The 18,150-nt window shown below is 36.2% G+C and overlaps 3 protein-coding genes and 1 pseudogene across 3 annotated transcripts; 1 reads left to right on the forward strand and 3 right to left on the reverse strand.

Moving 5' to 3' along the window:
• The first annotated feature begins 1,805 nt into the window (after positions 1-1,805).
• Positions 1,806-17,845, forward strand: Rpn7 (regulatory particle non-ATPase 7). Its single transcript, XM_089705091.1, has 6 exons — positions 1,806-2,276; positions 2,529-2,703; positions 8,155-8,314; positions 15,385-15,569; positions 16,067-16,242; positions 17,337-17,845. Exons 1-6 carry the CDS (start codon positions 1,999-2,001, stop codon positions 17,509-17,511), a joined length of 1,149 nt encoding a protein of 382 aa, XP_089561217.1. The 5' UTR covers positions 1,806-1,998; the 3' UTR covers positions 17,512-17,845.
• Positions 6,489-8,037, reverse strand: LOC149490465 (uncharacterized). Its single transcript, XM_089705150.1, has one exon. The coding sequence runs from the start codon at positions 7,837-7,839 to the stop codon at positions 7,090-7,092; it is 750 nt and encodes a 249-aa protein (XP_089561276.1). The 5' UTR covers positions 7,840-8,037; the 3' UTR covers positions 6,489-7,089.
• Positions 8,519-9,563, reverse strand: LOC149490466 (uncharacterized; annotated as a pseudogene).
• Positions 10,091-12,944, reverse strand: LOC149490467 (uncharacterized). The gene is made up of 2 exons (XM_089705108.1): positions 12,214-12,944; positions 10,091-11,849 (listed from the first exon to the last, which is right to left on the reverse strand). Exons 1-2 carry the CDS (start codon positions 12,884-12,886, stop codon positions 11,407-11,409), a joined length of 1,116 nt encoding a protein of 371 aa, XP_089561234.1. The 5' UTR covers positions 12,887-12,944; the 3' UTR covers positions 10,091-11,406.
• Positions 17,846-18,150: the final 305 nt, after the last annotated feature.

The following is an 18,150-nucleotide window of genomic DNA, read 5'->3' on the forward strand; positions in this document are numbered from 1 at the left end:
ACGTTCAATTAATTGTTACTTCTCCAGGCTTGTTAATTGCTCCGAGCACCTAGGTGTATAATCTAAGGCACAGATCTACTACATTATTGTAGTAGATCTGTGGTCAACTGTGTTCTGCATAGACTACTCAGTATTACGTATTAATACTATTTTTTTTAGTCTTTTTTAGTTCTAAACATTTTAAAAACCTATACTACATTACTTGCTCTGTGTATACTACTAATGTGCTACTAAACTATAACAATTACTTGCTCTTTAGTAGGTAGTTGGCGCAAAATTGGTCCAAGTGAGAGCGTTCTTCGTTCCAACTTGTATCTTTCATAATCATAGTTTTTAGTCTACTTGATAAATTGAAAATGGCGTAAAATAGAGATAAGTCTCATAAAAATACGTGCGATAGCTCATTTGATTCGGAATGACGTCTAGAAAAATGTATCGGAAATGTGTATTAGGCCGTGTTTCCACCTGCAAGTAAACTCGCGGAAGTCTTGCATGAGTTACTTGCAATATCGTTTACATATCCTGCAATTTATTGCTGCACTAAATGTCATGCGAGAAGCTCGCATCGATCATACTCCTATTGACTTTCTTGAAATTGACTTTATTGAAATCCTATTGACTTTATAGTGTCTCCACAAGAATGCTCTTTTCAACAAAATCAAAAGCCATACGGGCGATACTTGCAGCTTGCTGCGAGATATACGGGTCATGTTTACACACGCTTTCGCAACTTCTCGCAATAGGCATGACGACAGTATCCATAAATGATCGAATTAGTGTTTTTAAGGGAAAATTTATAATAAATAAATTAAAAATAGTCACTTAGAACAGTAAAAACATTAAGATTAATGAGATTATCAATAAAATAAAACATTGAAATTCTGCAGTCGGCCATCTTGACTGAAACACGCGTGACGTCACGTCTATGTAAACAGCTTCGCGTCAGGTATATTTTGTTGTTATGAATATGTTGAGAATACGCATTTTTATTTATTTTCTATTTTTTAACGTATGCTTTATCGACTCAGAACAGAAATATAATTGCTAATTCACGAATATGTGGTTCGGGTTTCTCTCCGTCCAATTTATACAATCATTTCATATTATTTTTTTTTCTTTAACACTTTTTTTGGGTATTATTTTTATGTAGATTCACATTGCAATACTGCACACCACTTATAAACGTTGAAATTAGATTCTATAATACTTAATAATTAAATATTTGTTTAATTTTGCTTCGCTATGCATACAGATAATTACGTATTTACGTAATAGTGACGTCACGCCTACGCCATGACACCTGTGAGCTGTTTTGGCACAGTTAATAAATATTTTTTGAAAATTAGCTTTTATCTTCGTTAAATTTAAGTATATTAGCGAAATATAGGGTTTTTCTTGTTTAATAAACGTATACACACGTTATGGAAGAGGTTTTGAAAATCTTTCGTCATGCCTATTAGCGCTTGACAAAGAGGTCGCGACAGAACTTGCTACATGGTTTACACTTGTAAGTTGCTGTCAGACAGACTGTCGGACAGTTCTTGCGGAAGTTTACTTGCAGATGGAAACGCGGCCTTAGCACACAAAAAATTGCAAAAGTTATAAACAAATTAAGTTGCAAAAAAAGGTATTTCGTTTATTGTTATTAACTCCGAAATTATTAACATTTCAGAAATTTTGAAAAAAGATTCTTAAAGAAGAGGAAATTTCCAACGAAAAACTTGTGTATATCTGTTATATTATTATGCGTCTGTGGTTTCTGTTTCTGTCGGTTTCTGTCCGTTTTATGTTTTTAATCTGTACAAAAAGTATGAGTGTCAGCAAAATTGAATAGGTTGAAAATTGTCACATCATTTTGTCAAACCATATTTTCGTAACATTTTGAAGAAGTACAGTTTAAAAACAATATTTGTATCCAATAATTGTGATAAGAATATTTTCTGTTAAATAGATTTCAAGTGCTTGTATAATTCGTGTTAGAAAGGACCAGAAACTAAGATGGAGCTTTCAGCAGAGGGCAAAACTCCGGAATACATGGCATTAGCCGGAATTAAGTTCAAGTTAACATTACCACAGTTTAAGAATGATCCCGCACTAAGCGAACAGTTGCTTCAGGGTATAAAGGCTGGTCATATGGCACCATATTATAAAGAGGTTTGCTCGGATCTTGGATGGAAATTTGATCAGAAGCTGTATGATCAAATGACAAAAGAAAATGAAGACAGGCTCTCTAAGTTTCAAGAAGATGATTCAGAGACTCCTGTCTGGCAAGATCGGTAAGTATTTCTCCACTTTGTATGCTTTTTTTTATAATGTGATTTAAATCATACAAGTAATGCTTGATTTTGAATTGACAATTTCCATAACTTTTTTATGCATCAGCACTTAATGAGCTTACCTACAGCTTCCAAAGTTATGAGAATATTTATAGATTTATGTGCAAAGTTAATTAAACCTGGTATTATTTTATTATTTATCTATAGGGTAAGATTAGTATGTCATCTGATCTCATTTTCATAACATTACAGATTGGATTACCTCTGTTCAATTGGCGACAAAGAAAATGCAACAGCTTTAGCTACAACTAAATATGAAGACTCAACATTAACAACCAATAGGCGATTGGATGCTATATTTGCTTTGTTCAGAATTGCTTATTTCCATGGTTGTAATGTGAAGGATATGGGAAAGGCAATTAATAAGGTAAATTTAGTCAAATATAATGTGTCTTGTAATAATGTTTTTATTTCTATCAAATAAAACATTGATTTTTATTTGGCAGAAATTGATTGATGTTTACTAAAGATCTATTGTATGAAACAGAAGATTGGATTGATATTAACAAGCAAATCCTTCTAGGATTAATAAAACAAATTATTAAGAGACTAGTGTAAATTATCTCATATTCCCTTTCTTAATCTTTTTGCTGCATGTAATTCTGAATAATTTTTATTTTAATAAAAATTATTCAAATATAAAACTAAAACATAATAAATATAAATATAACATAATAATAATAATAATAATAAAAATTCTTTATTGTACACAAAAAGAGAGGATAAAACAATTATACAGCAAAGTACAGAACAAGTACACAGGGCGGTCTTATCGCTTCGAGCGATTTCTACCAGACAACCACAGCAAAGGAAAGCTGCAGAGAAACGGAGTAGGTGGTGCACAACTGAAAGTTGAATTTTAATACATATAAATATATATACATACAATACATACATATACAATATACATACATACATATAATATATACAATAAATATACATACATACATAAATAATACATACAAATACTATACATATACTTACTATATACTTACAAAACAGTGTTAAGGTTCAACATCATTATCATCAATCTTGTGATAAGGATGCATAATGGTTCCTTAGCTCCTTTTTAAAAATAGGCAGGCTTTGAGCTCTCCTCACAACCTCGGGTAATGCATTCCATAGCGAGATGGCGGTGACAGTAAAGGAAGAGTGAAAGAATTTTGAATGATGATGAGGGAAAGATAATGTCAGTTTGTTCGAGGATCGTAAAGCTAGGGAATGGTTGGAAGATACGTAGGAAAAGTTTTGTTTCAGGTAAGGAGGAGTTTTAGGATCAAATAAAATGGAATACAAGAGGTGGAGTATGTGAGTATTCCGGCGAAGGCGAATTGGAAACCACTTGAGCCTGGCTCTAAATTCAGAAATGTGGTCGTATTTACGCAGTCCAAATATAAATCGGATACAAAGGTTTTGCAGTCGCTCAAGGGAGTTAAGCTGGCATTCGGTGAGGTCGGGATAACAGACATCTGCATAGTCTAAAATAGGGAATAGAAGGGACTGTGCAAGCGCAATTTTAGTGGGAATTGGTAAAATATTTCGGAGTCGCCTAAGGGAAGCTGCAACACCAAACATCTTTTTGCGTACTGCGTTGAGTTGTACCGTCCAGGAGAAGGTTTGGTCAAAGTGCAAGCCGAGGTTTTTGGCAGTAACGGAATAGGGAATAGGAGTGTTGTTGATTTGGATGGAAGGAATAGCGGTCCAATCAACTTTGGCAATTAATTGAGGACTTCCTATGATAATAGCTTGCGTTTTGGACGGGTTAATAGATAAGCCATATTTATTACTCCAGTCGGCAATACTTTTTAGGTCAGCATTCATAGTTTTCACGGAGTTGTGTAAATCTAATAGAGAGCATTGCGTGTACAGTTGTAAATCGTCTGCATACATATGGTAGGGAGAAGAAATATTTTGGGAAATTGAATTAATAAAAATTGAAAAGAGGAGAGGAGACAACACGCTACCTTGAGGTACACCGACAGAAACATTGCACCAAGAAGAAGTGGAATCATCAATCTTGACACACTGCCGGCGACCTTGGAGAAAACTACGAAACCAGTCAACAGCTGCTGGAGATATGTTAAGAGAACCAAGCAAACTCAACAGAATGTCGTGATCCACGGTATTGAAAGCATTGCTAAAATCAAGCAATGTAAGCAGAGTGAGTTGCCTGTTGTCCATTCCAATACGAATATCATCGGTTATTTTGACGAGAGCAGAAGTCGTGCTATGACCGGAGCGGAAACCGGATTGAAAAGGGTTAAATAGGTTATTTTTGTTCATGAACGAGCATAACTGACCCTGCACTAAACGTTCAAGAATCTTGGATAAAAAGGGTAATATGGAAATAGGTCGGTATTCGGAAAAAGAAGAGGGATTGTTATTTTTCGGGATAGGAATAATAAAAGCATCCTTCCAAGCTGAGGGAAAAGTAGACAACGAAATGGAAGAATTAAGGATAAAGGTAAGGACAGGGGCAATGATGTCAAGGATGGGGACGATCATATCACGACCAATGCAGTCGGGACCAAGAGCTTTCGATGAAATAGACAGAATATTCTTCTTAACATCACAGACAGCGAATTGACAGAAGTTGAACGGTGGGATGTTAGGAGTCGGTGCAGATGAAAGATTATTTAAAGTAACAATTTTGGTGCTAGCATCAAGAGCGATAGAAGTATTTGAGAAGTATTGATTCAGAAGGTTAGTATCGATTCTAGAGGAAACATTATTTGAAGGTTTACCAACTCCTAGTGATTTAAGAAATTTCCAAATTTTTGCTGGATCGCCGTTCTCGATCGATTTATGAACATAGCGCTGTTGTGCATCCCTACACATAGTATTGCAGCGATTACGTAGTTTTTTAAATTTTTCAATATTCTCAGCACAGCAGTTTTTCCTAAGCTTGACTTTAGCATTATTTTTGCGATTTATGGCTGCTTTTAATTCATTGGAAAGCCAGGGGGCAGGAAGGTGCTTGAGTTTTACTGGCCTTAAAGGAGCATGTTTATCGTAAAGCTGCAGTATGAGTAGGTTAAATATGTCCAGCATTTGGTCTATACAACCAGCAGAATAAACACTAGACCAGTCAGTATTCTCCGCATCCTCACGAAGACGATCCAAATCCATTCCACTAAAATTGCGTTGCATAACAGTCTTGTGTTTCCTTTTGGGAGGTCGGACTTTGTAGGATAGGAATATAAGGTCATGATATGAAAACATCTCAGCTGGGCATTGGCCAAAGCTGGAGACGTGTTCAGGGGAGGAAACAATCATCAGGTCAAGGAGAGATGGGGAGGAATTGGGAAAATGATGTGTTGCGTTGAGAGGTAGGATATGCAGATTGTGTGAGTCGACAGTGGATTTTAACTTATCAGAACGATGATCACTCTTAAGCAGACAGGTGTTGAAGTCGCCCATTATAATAATATGGTTGAAGGAGGGAGAAAATTCTTCAAGGAGGAGATCAAAAGATGGGAAATAGTTAATGGAAAGGTTTGGACTGTAGAACACCCCAAGGAGTATACGAGTATGCATGACAGTTACTTCAACTAAAAGGTGTTCTGCTTCATCAGTGGGAGGTGGTTGAGAGGAGGAACTGAGGATAGTGAACGGGATATTACTGCGAAGGTAAATGGCGACACCACCACCGGGCCTACCAGTGCGATCATTTCTGATAAGCTGGAAATCAGGAAGGGAGTAGGATAAAGATGGTAAACAGGGTTTAAACCAACTTTCAGATATAAGGATGGCATGGATATTTTGGGAATCAACGAGTGCCAGCAAATCAGGATAGTGAGCCGGAATACTCTGGGCGTTAATGTGGATGATATTAAAATTTTTATTGACAGCAAAGTGAGAGGATAGAGTAGAGTGTATAGGGGAAGAGGAAGTGCTATGGAAGCTATCGTTGCTTAGATCAGAATTGGAGGAATTCAATGAAGCATAACTTACAACACTGTTATTCAATGACATAATATATTGCATTAAACGTGAACCTATAGTCAATAAATAAATATGTAAGTATAATAAAAAATAAATAAATATATATATATAAATTATAATAATAAATAAATATATTTAGATATTTAGAGTATTTAATAGATATATAAGAAGAAATATATATATGTAATAAGCAGTAATACGTACGAATAAAATATATAAGTATTAGTCTATTGAATTCAAAATAATTTATTAGTCAAAATACAATTTACCAAAAACACCTTCCAGTAGTTTTATAGAGTGGCAACACCAAGATACAAGTGCATGAAATGAAATGACATTTGACAAATGATAATAAGTGACAAATGACAGTAGTTTGTTTACAAGTGTGCAAAGAGTTGTAAAATAAAATTGACGGTGGTAAATAATTATATGTATGCAGATTGCAGGTACTGTGTGAGATATTACAATAATAAAGTATTGTAATAACAACCTATGCGAAGGCACAAAATCAAACCACAGTAATTTGACACTCATTATAGCATACATTACATCTGCATTACAAAAGCGTAAACACACAAATAATAAGTGGAGAAACAGAACATGATAATATTATGGCGAGACTACATAATGAATTATAATAAATGAAAGATGATGAAAAATACATGATGGTGAAATTAGGAATAAAATAAAGTATATTCCCGTAAATAGTATAGCAAAAGTTATCGTAGCAAAAACCGAAAATATAAGACCCTACACCATCATTTAATAAGCAATAAAAGAGAAAAAAAGAAGTCGTAGAAATATAAAACTACTTATGCTTAGGAATTCTTCTGGATCTCGCTGTTTGCTGCGAAGAAGTCTTCTGGTTATTGTCACTAGGAGCCGCAAGAGGTTGCTTTTCAGTATCAGGAGTCTGAGATTTAATTGAGTCTAAGTCAGCGATGGAATTAATCTGATTGCGAGCCCCGTCTGATCCAATAACAAAAATTAAACCATTCCTTGTCCAGCACTTGGATATGCCAAACCGTTTCCTTGCAGCAATGAAGAGGTCATGGCGAGTCTTTGTGAGGAATTCAGATACGGTAATATTAGTACCCTTGAATGCAGTCTTGGCTTGCCACACCTGGCTCCGAACCTGGATATCCTTAAATTTGACAAGAACTGGCCGTGGTTTGTCTTCCTTCATCATCCCCATTCTATGACACTGGCTAAATATTTGTGGAGCAACCTCGGGCATTTTAAGGTGATCAGATATAACCTTCGAAACAACAATGCTGGAGTTTTCATTCTTCGACTCAGGAATACCGTGAATCAATAGATGTTTGCGCCTGCTGCGCATTTCTAGTTGATCATGCATTTGGGTTAGTAGCTGAATTTGAGATGTAAGGCAGCTTAACGATGACAGCACAAATGTTCGAAAAACAGCAAAGTCTGAGGAAATCTTACTGGTGGGACTTCCAGAGCCATTGTTGCTATTTTGCAGCTCACGTTGAAACTCCTCCATTCTATATTTAAACATTTCACTCATATCCGCTACAGTTTGTGCAATGGATTCCATTTTGGAGGTTATGTTTAAACTTTTGTGTTGGATTTACAATAAATCTTGGTGAAAAGTGAAAGTGATTTTGTGTGACACTTACTGGATGGCAAAGGTAACTTTTAAAGCATATTACTTATGCAAACAACAGTAGGAGACAAATTTTTAATAAAACAGATCAAGAGTAAGAAAAAAGACATATGCACTTTACACTACCCACAAGCAGATGATAACATAATATGTCTTGGAGGGAATGTTAATGCAAAAAGTTTTAGCTTTTAGTTTAACCTCCGATTTTTTTTATTGTTATATTAATATTAATTCTTTTTTTTACAGGCCCATGAGCTAGTAGACAAAGGTGGTGACTGGCGTTCCAGGAATAAGCTAAAGGCATATGAAGCTATTTACTGTTTGGCAGTGAGGGACTATAGTCACGCTGCTGATCTATTCATTGATTGTGTGTCTACATTTGAATCTTATGAACTTGTTGATTTTGGTAAGTACAAGCTCTAGCTTATTATCATCAATACATATAATAAAATTCTAGAAAAGTGGTGTCTGTACAATGAAAATATGTAAAAAAAAATTAGCAGGGGTTATTACTAAATCGATCCCAAACCCAAAACTTTTGTTAAAAAAATTTTTGTCTGTTTGTCTGTATGTTTGAACACGCTAATCTCAGAAACGGCTTATAATAATTCATTCATTTATTCAAGTAACCAGGACTCATTTTGTTAGTAACAATTATAATCTTAAAAATTATGTTAGTAAAAATAAAATTTATTATGACTGCTAGAAATGTACTCCACCGCTACAGAGCTATCAAGGAAGCAGACAGTCTGCAGCAGTGGTTCACATACCAGCAGTCGAGCCGACTCGCTATACAGCGCATGATTTCATTGGGGCTGTCCCGCACACGGCGCACCAGGGATGTGCATCTCTTTCGCATTGTAGCGTAAAAACAGTCTATATGAGCTTCTGCAAACATCCCTGATGCGCTGCAATAACGGGGCAGCCCCATTAACACCCGGAACGCATTATTATATTGAACACGGAGCGAGCTGTAAGAATGTTGAGTATGACTAGCCCATAGGCTGCACGTGTAAAAAGATGTACAATACGCACGAAATAGGGTTTTTTTTAACTTCATTAGAACAACGTGCAAACCTACGAGCTATCATATTTGCCCTCACTGCCAGTGCCCGTCGTTCCCTTTCAATATCATCATCGTCTCTGAGTCTAGGGGTCAATATGTGTCCGAGATATTTGAATTTAAAGACCCTCCCCAATGGCACTCCGTTCAAACGTATTGGGGGTAAAAAATGCGTAACTCGGCGCCCAGACTCAAAGACCATGACTTCACTTTTCTTAGTATTGTAGACCAATCCATGAAGAGCAGCGTACTCTTCACAGATGGCCACTAATCTTCTAAGACCGCAGATTGAAGCACTCAGCAACGCCATATCATCTGCGTAACTTACATTGTTGATGCAAACTCCATCAATATGACAACCAATCCTTTCGTTGCTGAGTGATTCAATCAGCTCGTTGACATATACATTGAAAAGCGTGGGCGAACTTAACCCCCCCTGCCTCACGCCGCATTGCAGCCCAAACGGCTGAGATAAAGCCCCCGCCCATCGGACTTGATTGATCTGGCCTCTGTACCAACATTTAAATGTGTTAATAAGAGAGGACGGTACATTAGCTTTCTTTAACTTATCCCAAAGGATATCATAAGAAACCAGATCAAAAGCCTTCGACAGGTCAAGGAAGCACGCATATATTGGCGTATTTCGGTCCATATAGTACTTGACAGCCCACTTTAAAGACAATATTGCACTTTCCGTAGAAAGTCCCGATCGAAATCCAAACTGATTTTGGTGTATTTCTACGTACCTGTTTAGTTGTTCATTAAGCAGGCTGTCAAATACCTTTGCAATTACCGTTGCAAGAGAGATAGGCCTATAGTTGGTCTGGTCCGCTAAATCACCTGTTTTATTTTTAACAATTGGCACTACGATAGTTTTTGTTAAATCACTGGGAAGATACTTATGCTGAATACAAAGATTAAAAAACATTGATAACACTCTCGATATGTGAGGCCCTGCATACTTTAGGTGCTCAATACTTAGACCATCGTGACCGGGAGACTTTCCTTTAGACATTTTACTTATTATTCGTTGAATTTCTAAAGCAGTGACTTTAAATTCCCGATCATCCTGATCCACAGTATCAGGCACAGACAGACTCGGACCTAAAGGAGACGTAACTTTAAAATGCTCTTTGAAGAGGTTAGCAATACTAACAGGATCATTAGCGCCACCTACAGATACAGGGAGGCCATGTTTACAGTTCAGTTTGTTAGTCTGTTTCCAAAAAGAACGAAAATCTTTACGCGAATGATGTGACGCTAAGTTGTCCATTTTGATTTGTTCTTCATGGTTCTGACACCATTTAAGACGTGCTTTAAAAATTTTTCTAGATTCACACATCTCATTATATTCAATTCCAATGTGTGGTTTACCCCTCCGCGCCCATACTGAATATTTATACCTGGCCTCCCTGTATGCACCAGCCACAAGTCTATTCCAACCTATCACTACTTTCTTGGACTTGCTACGTCCCGAACAGGCCACGGCAGAGTCACTGAGACCACGCACAATCAATTCATACAACTCGTCAATTACGCTATAGTGGCTTTGATTATTACAGACGCCGTGCATGCAGCTTCTCAAGACTATAGGGCACTGTATTAAACTTAATTTTTCATGACATTTACTTGTATAAGATTTTATTTGATTTATATTTCTATCGCCCCATATAGCCTTGTTTACACTACAGCTAACTGGTGATTTTTTCACACACACATTTTGAAAAATACATTCTAAAACGAGAGGATAGTGATCAGACCATAACGTATCATACTTTACGTATGCCGAGCAGACTGATTTACGCGCAGCTTTAGTAACTACGCAATGATCTAACCACCTCCTAGATCCGTGCGACTCACTGACAAAAGTGTATGTGTTTGTGTCTATACCTAACAGTTCCGTATCAACACAATTCCATTCGAATTCTTTACAAAAATTTAACAATTCTCCATAGAATAACTCATTTGGATGTGCATTAAAGTCCCCTAAAATATAACAGTTTTCAATGTTAGAAGTTTCAATAATCGCACTCACCAAGCTAAGGCAATCCGTAAAATCCACTAAATTTTGCGCCGAATCTGTCGGCATGTACACATTGAACACTAAAACAGACCTTTGCTCTAGCACTATTTTCACTGCGCACACGCGTGGGTTATCACTGCACTGCACAATCGACACATTGTTGAACACACTCTTTCGCCATAACAAAGCTAAGCCTCCGTACGGCCTGCCTCGCAACACGCCAGCCGCAGTGTCCACCGCCGACGTTCCCGTACAAGCGAATTCATCGCTAATATTGTGTAGGTATGAAAGGTCATGCGGTAGCAACCAAGTTTCTTGCAACGCAATTATGTCCGCGTCCATACACAACTGCCTTATACTGTCAATAGACCTTTTAACATTTTTGCAATTAAAGCTTACCAGTTTAACTTTTTTATCCATTATGTTTTTGTAATGGGCCGACCTCCTGCGAATGTTTATAATTCGAGGATTTATTTTTAAAATTCACAAAACGCCGAAATATAATCCCTGTGGGCCAAAGGTTGTCGTCCAAAAATATATCTTTTTTAGAGTCCGGTATAAAAAACTTGTAAGCGTTGTGTGTTAGTTTTTTAGACGCAATTTTTTCCAATTTAATATTCATCTGAGTTTTAGTCAAAATATAATTCTCGATGTCTTTCTCGTTCGTACTTGTGTGAACGTTAGATATAAAAATAGGTACATTCCGATCAGCCGCTTTGAAATTACAATCAATGCTATTTGATGTGCCTTTTTTACCTCTCATGCGATTTTTAATGTCAACTTTACGCCTAGACACTAAGGTCCAATCAGTATCACACTCTGACCGTGCGCCCGACTGCGAACTTTCCGTTATGGCTGGTTCACACTTTGATTAGTGTGAGTGCAGGTGTTTAGTGCGAGTGCAGGTGTGTAGTGCGAGTAGTGTCCAATTGACTGCGAGTGCAGGTGATTAGTGCGAGTGCAGGTGTGTAGTGCGAGTAGTGTCCAATTGACTGCGAGTGCCGCTGATTAGTGCGAGTGCAGGCACGCTGCGAGTGAGGGGGAAGGGAGGGCGCGCGGGACGTGGCTACTCGCAGTCCACTCGCAAAAAAATAGAACACGCTTCTATTCACTTTACTACACAGCCTACTAAACACTCGCACTAAACAGTCGCTGTCCACACGTAGTACTACTCATCACCTGCACTCGCACTAATCAAAGTGTGAACCAGCCATTACACATAACGGTCGCGGTGTTAAAGTACCCTCTATATTTCTCGTAGTAATTTTGCAGTTCCTTTGTTTCTGAGTGTGTTTATTATTCTTCGGGGATAATGAGCAATCCGTATTCATCATGCTATTAGTTGGATCATCTAAATGTATCTCTGTTACAGGGCTGTTTTTTGCAGCACCTCTTTTATAATTAATGTTACGAGACTCTTTTATGGGTAAACTTAAGCTGGTTTTAATATTGTGAACGTCCTCCTTAACTTCATTTAATTGACTCATTGAAGCGAAAGAATTTTTAAAATCTTTAATTTCATTTTGCATTACGGCGATTTTCTTAAGAAGATCCGATACATCTAAATGGTCAAATGTAATTGGTGGTAACTTTTCTAGTCTTCTAGCAACAAAAACTGGTAATGAGTCCGGTTCGGTGGATTTGAATAAGCCAATAATGTCATATAATGTTCGGTTTTCCTTCCCTTGTCCTTTCCGTACGAGTTTTTTCTTGTCAATTTTTACCGATTCAAAAAGTAACGCCTTTGATTTTTCAATTTCTTCCGTTTGAAAGGCTGATACACAAATTCTTACGAGGCTTTCTTCATCAATAACCGATATTTTATTCTGCACATACGCGAGTAATTCATCGATGATAATATTACAACTAATACATTTTAATGTATTCGCCATTATTGCAAATTAAACGTTAATGCGCACAGACACGTCTCACCGCCCCGCGCGCGCGCGCTGAACTGTGACCTTATCCGATGAACTTATCCGATTTAGATGCGGTTTTCACTAATATATTGTGGTAAGCTTCATTTAACATTTAGTGTTTATTTCATGTCAATCGGTTCATAAATAAAAAAGTTATGACCATTTAAGTAATCACAGCGAACATTTGCTAAGGCATTCTATACATGAATTACTTTATTACGTAAATTATACGCTAAAGTTATTCCTTGACATGTCCAGATGATCATATCGAAAGTCCCCAAGCGTGGGGGGGGGGTGGTTATGCTGAGGGGGTAGTAGGGTCAAAGGACCTTTATTTAGATTTTTGCTCATAAGTCTAAAACCTGTACAAATAGCATTATGGTTACTTCTAGGTAAATTTTCTATATAAAAGGTCTTTGAAATTATGTCGTAGGTATTATATTTTTAACCCCCCACGCAAAAAGAGGGGTGTTATGACCGCTATGAGTGTATTGCGTGTCTGTCTGTGCCACCGTAGCTCGCTAACGGGTAATACGAATTAGATGCGTTTTTTTGTTACATTAGTTGTTTATTATATTATATTATAGGGGTAAGTGGGAATGAAAAAAACGAATGTTAGTTGTTAATGTAGGTTGTTAATGTAGGTTATACCCAAGTGATATATCAAATGAAAATAGACGACATGTCAGAAACAATTAGTCAAATTTTATCAAAATCGGTTCATCCGTTTATTTGATATAGGGGTAAAAGTGGGAATAAATAAATGAATCTTATCAAATATACTCAAGTGACGTATCTAATGAAAGACATGACGTGTAAAGTACAATAAGACATATTTTATCAAAATTGGTTCATCCATTTATTGGATAAAAGTGGCAATAAAAGTTGTCAAATATACCTAAGTGGCATATCAAATGAAAGGGCATGACCTGACGTGAGAAGTATAATGAGGCATAGGTTAAATATCAAAATCGGTTCATCCATTTATTATATAGAGGGGTAAAAGTGGGAATGAAAAAAACGAATGTTGTCTGTTATACCCAAGTGATATATCAAATGAAAAAAGACGACCTGTCAGAAACAACAAGTCAAATTATATCAGAATTGGTTCATCAATTTATTTGATATAGGGGTTAAAGTGGGAATAAATAAATAAATTTTATCAAATATACTCAAGTGACGTATCTAATGAAAGACATGACATGTAAAGTACAATAAGACATAATATTTTATCAAAATTGGTTCATCCATTTATTGGATATAGGTATAAAAGTGGGAATAAAAGTTGTCGAATATACCCAAGTGGCATATCAAATGAAAGGGCATGACCTGACGTGAGAAGTATAATGAGGCATATTTAATCAAAATCGGTTCATCCATTTATTGATTTATTGCGGTAAAAGTGGGAATGAATAATCGAATGTGGTCAAATAATATAATCAAGCGGCATATCAAATGACGTGTGAATTACAATTAGTCATGTTTTATCAAAATTGGTTAATCTGTTTATTACATATAGGGCACCTTAGGGGTGATAGTGGGGATAAATAATCCAAATGGAGTACCTACCAAACGAAAGGATATGACATGTACATAATATATAGGTATGATTAGACATGGTTTAGATCAAAATCGGTTCTGCCATTTACTAGGGGTGAAAGGGAAAAGTTGAAAGTCTGTGAAAGTAGAAGGAATATGGGAGCGGGAGAATAACCACATCCTGGAAATTTTGAACTCTTCTGTACCTAAGTTTTATAGCTCAGTTTAGTAATAAATTTTACTAACAGTTCTTTTGTGTTATTATTTATTTTATTTCTTAACTTTATAATAAAGTGTAAGTACTTATAATTTAGTTGTATATGATAGTACGTGTTTCAAGACGTGTTTACTCAATAATTGTGTGTTAAGTAGTAACTACTATGCAGTCACTATTCCACGCGGACGAAGTCGCGGGCACAGCTAGTCTATAATATATTTTTGTGATATGATTTATTTTTCTGTTCATTTAGCTGTGAAGAGTAGGCAAAAATTTATGAAAAGTTGTTTTCTGTTAACGTTTAGGTAATGGATTAGATGACAATAAATAAGCAAGAAAGCCAAGCCATAGTATGGTGCAACATTTAGATTGCATTAACAAATATCAATAGGGATAACAGTCCTAGAACAAATCAATGTCTGACTTAAACACAGATATCAATTGACTAAAGACTAAAAATTGTTACACTTTAATAGCTCCTTTACAGTTTAAATCTTAATATATATAAATCTCTTGTCACAATGTTTGTCCTCAATGGACTCCTAAACCACTTAACCGATTATAATAAAATTCGCACACCATGTGCAGTTCGATCCAACTTGAGAGATAGGATAGTTTAAAGATATAGGTACCACGGGCGAAGCCGGGGCGGACCGCTAGTAATGATATAAAGAGTATTTCCCCATACCAGTGAGTATTGCCCATAAATTTCCAGGCACAATCATCCAATACTGCGTGTTAGCGTGTGCGCTCGCTCTCGAGCGTCACGCGCTACAAGCGGCGCTGCGGAAGCAAGGGGCCGCGGTACAAGCTCTACGTTCAAGGTTCCCGGAGCTCAGGGAGCTGGTGGAGTCTCTGCACGAGTGCCGGTATGCTGACTTCATGAAGAGTCTCGCTTGGGTGAGTCTTGTATTGTTTATGGCAATTTTTGTGTTGAGAGTAAAATTGCGGCGCGTTGAGAGTTAAATTTCAATATGTCAATTGTCAATACTGTCACGTCATCTTTGATTCTTGCCAAATAAGTTTCACTTTTGACACGTGTGCTGGGCACACACGCTCTTTTTTATATGTATATCTATCATATTTAAAAATTCTTTGGGAGCTGCCGGCAATCAGCCATGTTCGCAATTACCTTGATTACTATTACAATTTTTTATGACATCATGTCAAATGAGAGAAAGTAAACTTTCTCAAAATTTATCTTATGATTTTAACTTTGTATTGATTGCTTTCATTTTAATAAGGAAAATGTGTGTCAAGTTTTCAGGCAAAATAAGACTTCAATAAAGAAAAAACATGAAATTGATGCATTGAACTGGTTTTAATGAAACCAAATGTTTTATTTTCAGAAAAGTTTTTTTATAAATCCTGATTTATTATTTGTATTACAATTCCAGGTGGAAACTCAGATCTGTGTGGACCCAGTGTTCCGACCCCACTACCAGCACTACGTGCGCGAGGCTCGCATCAAGGCGTATGTGCAATTGCTTCGTGCGTACCGCTCGCTCAGTTTGGACAATATAGCTGATACGTTTGGTGTGACCAGGGAGTTTATTGAAGAGGAGATTTCTACGTAAGTTATATTATCATACTTTACTTATACATCTGTATAAGTAAAGTCGCATAGTCGATAGACTGCATGCCTATCTAGGCATGCCCACTTTGTTAAATTTTACGATATTTAACTTTATTATTTCATCTTCTAATACTACTCTGCTATATATTATATATTATAGACTTGACCTAAAAGATAATGACGAAAGCATCGTCATATTTTAATATGACGAACAAGAAAATTATTGTATTCTGGTTTATCTCACTGTTTCGTTCAGGAAGTCAAGAAAATGCCAATGGGAATGTTGGATGTTTCACTGCAATATAAAGTAGCCTATATTTTCATCTTAAAAAATCGCTCCGTTGCGATGTGAACGAAAGACAAAGAAACATAGTTTCGAATATCTGTAAATTTTTAAACTGTCCCTGATTGGTTGATTATACTGCTTTTTTTAACTCTAATATGGACCATACCATAAACCATATCATGTAATACAAGAAAGATAAAAAATCCATGAGCTTCAACCATCTTCTAAGATAGTGAAAAAAAGGAATGATCTGTTTTTCCTTTTTCTTTTCTCTACCAAGGATTGAATGAAAATTACTGCGCATAACTATATTTTTTATTAGCTTATTCTGGTACCTACACCACACATTAGCAACATCACTGTCAAGTATCATTAAATTATGTTCAGCTTATCCAAAATATAAATACATATTAAAATTAGGTTATCTCTTGTACAATAAAAAGTCGCCTAATTACTCTGTTTGTCTCAATGAAATTAATAGATAAATTAAGTTTTTCTTACTAATGTGATTCAACAAAGAATAGGAAAGCCAAAAAAAAAAATACATTTTAAAAATACAATTTAGGTGACTTGTTTGCACTTCAACAACGATTTATTTATACATAATGTAATGTAATATATACATTTATTTATACATCAAATTCAAATCCAAACATTATTTCATAGCTAAGATTATTAATTAACTTGTTATAATGTCACAAAATGGCGCAGAATTATTTTCTTAGGTGAATCGCATAACACTATTTAACTTATTTAGATGTTTTTTTTGTGTAGTATTTCATTTAACATAATTTCCCTATTCCAGTTTCACGGCAGCGGGTCGACTCCAATGCCGCATCGACGCAGTCGCCGGTTGTGTAGTAACGGGTGCAGGGCGCGGCGCGGACGCGGACCGCTCGCAGCTGTACCAGGCGACCATACGCGAGGGGGACCTGCTGCTCAATAGAGTCAAGAAACTCGCTAGTGTTATCAACTTCTAGTTGTTTATGCTGCCCTGGTAGTTTTGTGATGCGTTCTACTGTAGTTTGGTAAAAATTGAAGCTTTGATTCATGATGATTGTTTTGTTAAACGGATTGACGTACAAAAAACTAGACGCAATCACTCAAAATTGTCTGAATTAAACTGTGTAGTTGTGTATCAGTTATCTAATAGAAACTTCTAGACTCACAATCAAGCTAAAAATTGTCCGAGGTAAAACTCTGCCTATGTGTGAGAATAAATACAATATTAATAATGGACTTTCAACATTACTGCCTGTGAATAAGGTGTTAATTTCTATGGATGTTTGGTACAACACCGCTCGGACATTTTTGACGTACGCCAATAGATGTAAGATCATCCTGGATGTTTGTATTTTGAGTATGGATCAATCGGAATATTGAGATAAAAATTAATATTTTTGCTGGTTGCAGTTTGAATGTAGTCGCGAAATATACCGTATTCTTATATAGCTATCTAATATAGTGTAATACTGTAAAACTTTTCAATAAAATTGTAATTAAGTATATCTGGACTTTTATTTTGTCATTATAGTTCAAGTTACTTAGTTGATAGGAATATTTATGTAGGTGTTGATGATGATAGGGATGTAAAACCAAAATAAAAACGAAGGATAAGG

Source organism: Colias philodice, chromosome 2 (assembly GCF_061535455.1).
Source record: "Colias philodice isolate Cphi_HAF_F1 chromosome 2, ilColPhil1 Martin Lab GWU primary, whole genome shotgun sequence".
In the NCBI taxonomy this organism is placed as follows: Eukaryota; Metazoa; Arthropoda; class Insecta; order Lepidoptera; family Pieridae; genus Colias; species Colias philodice.

Coding starts and splice junctions, on each gene's coding strand:
- LOC149490465 (XM_089705150.1), bottom strand. CDS start 7,839: ATGGAATCCATTGCACAAACTGTAGCGGATATGAGTGAAATGTTTAAA.
- Rpn7 (XM_089705091.1), top strand. CDS start 1,999: ATGGAGCTTTCAGCAGAGGGCAAAACTCCGGAATACATGGCATTAGCC. Junction 2,277..2,528: donor ACTCCTGTCTGGCAAGATCG/GTAAGTATTTCT, acceptor ATAACATTACAG/ATTGGATTACCTCTGTTCAA. Junction 16,243..17,336: donor ATTGAAGAGGAGATTTCTAC/GTAAGTTATATT, acceptor TCCCTATTCCAG/TTTCACGGCAGCGGGTCGAC.
- LOC149490467 (XM_089705108.1), bottom strand. CDS start 12,886: ATGGCGAATACATTAAAATGTATTAGTTGTAATATTATCATCGATGAA. Junction 11,850..12,213: donor TTTAACACCGCGACCGTTAT/GTGTAATGGCTG, acceptor AGTGTGAACCAG/CCATAACGGAAAGTTCGCAG.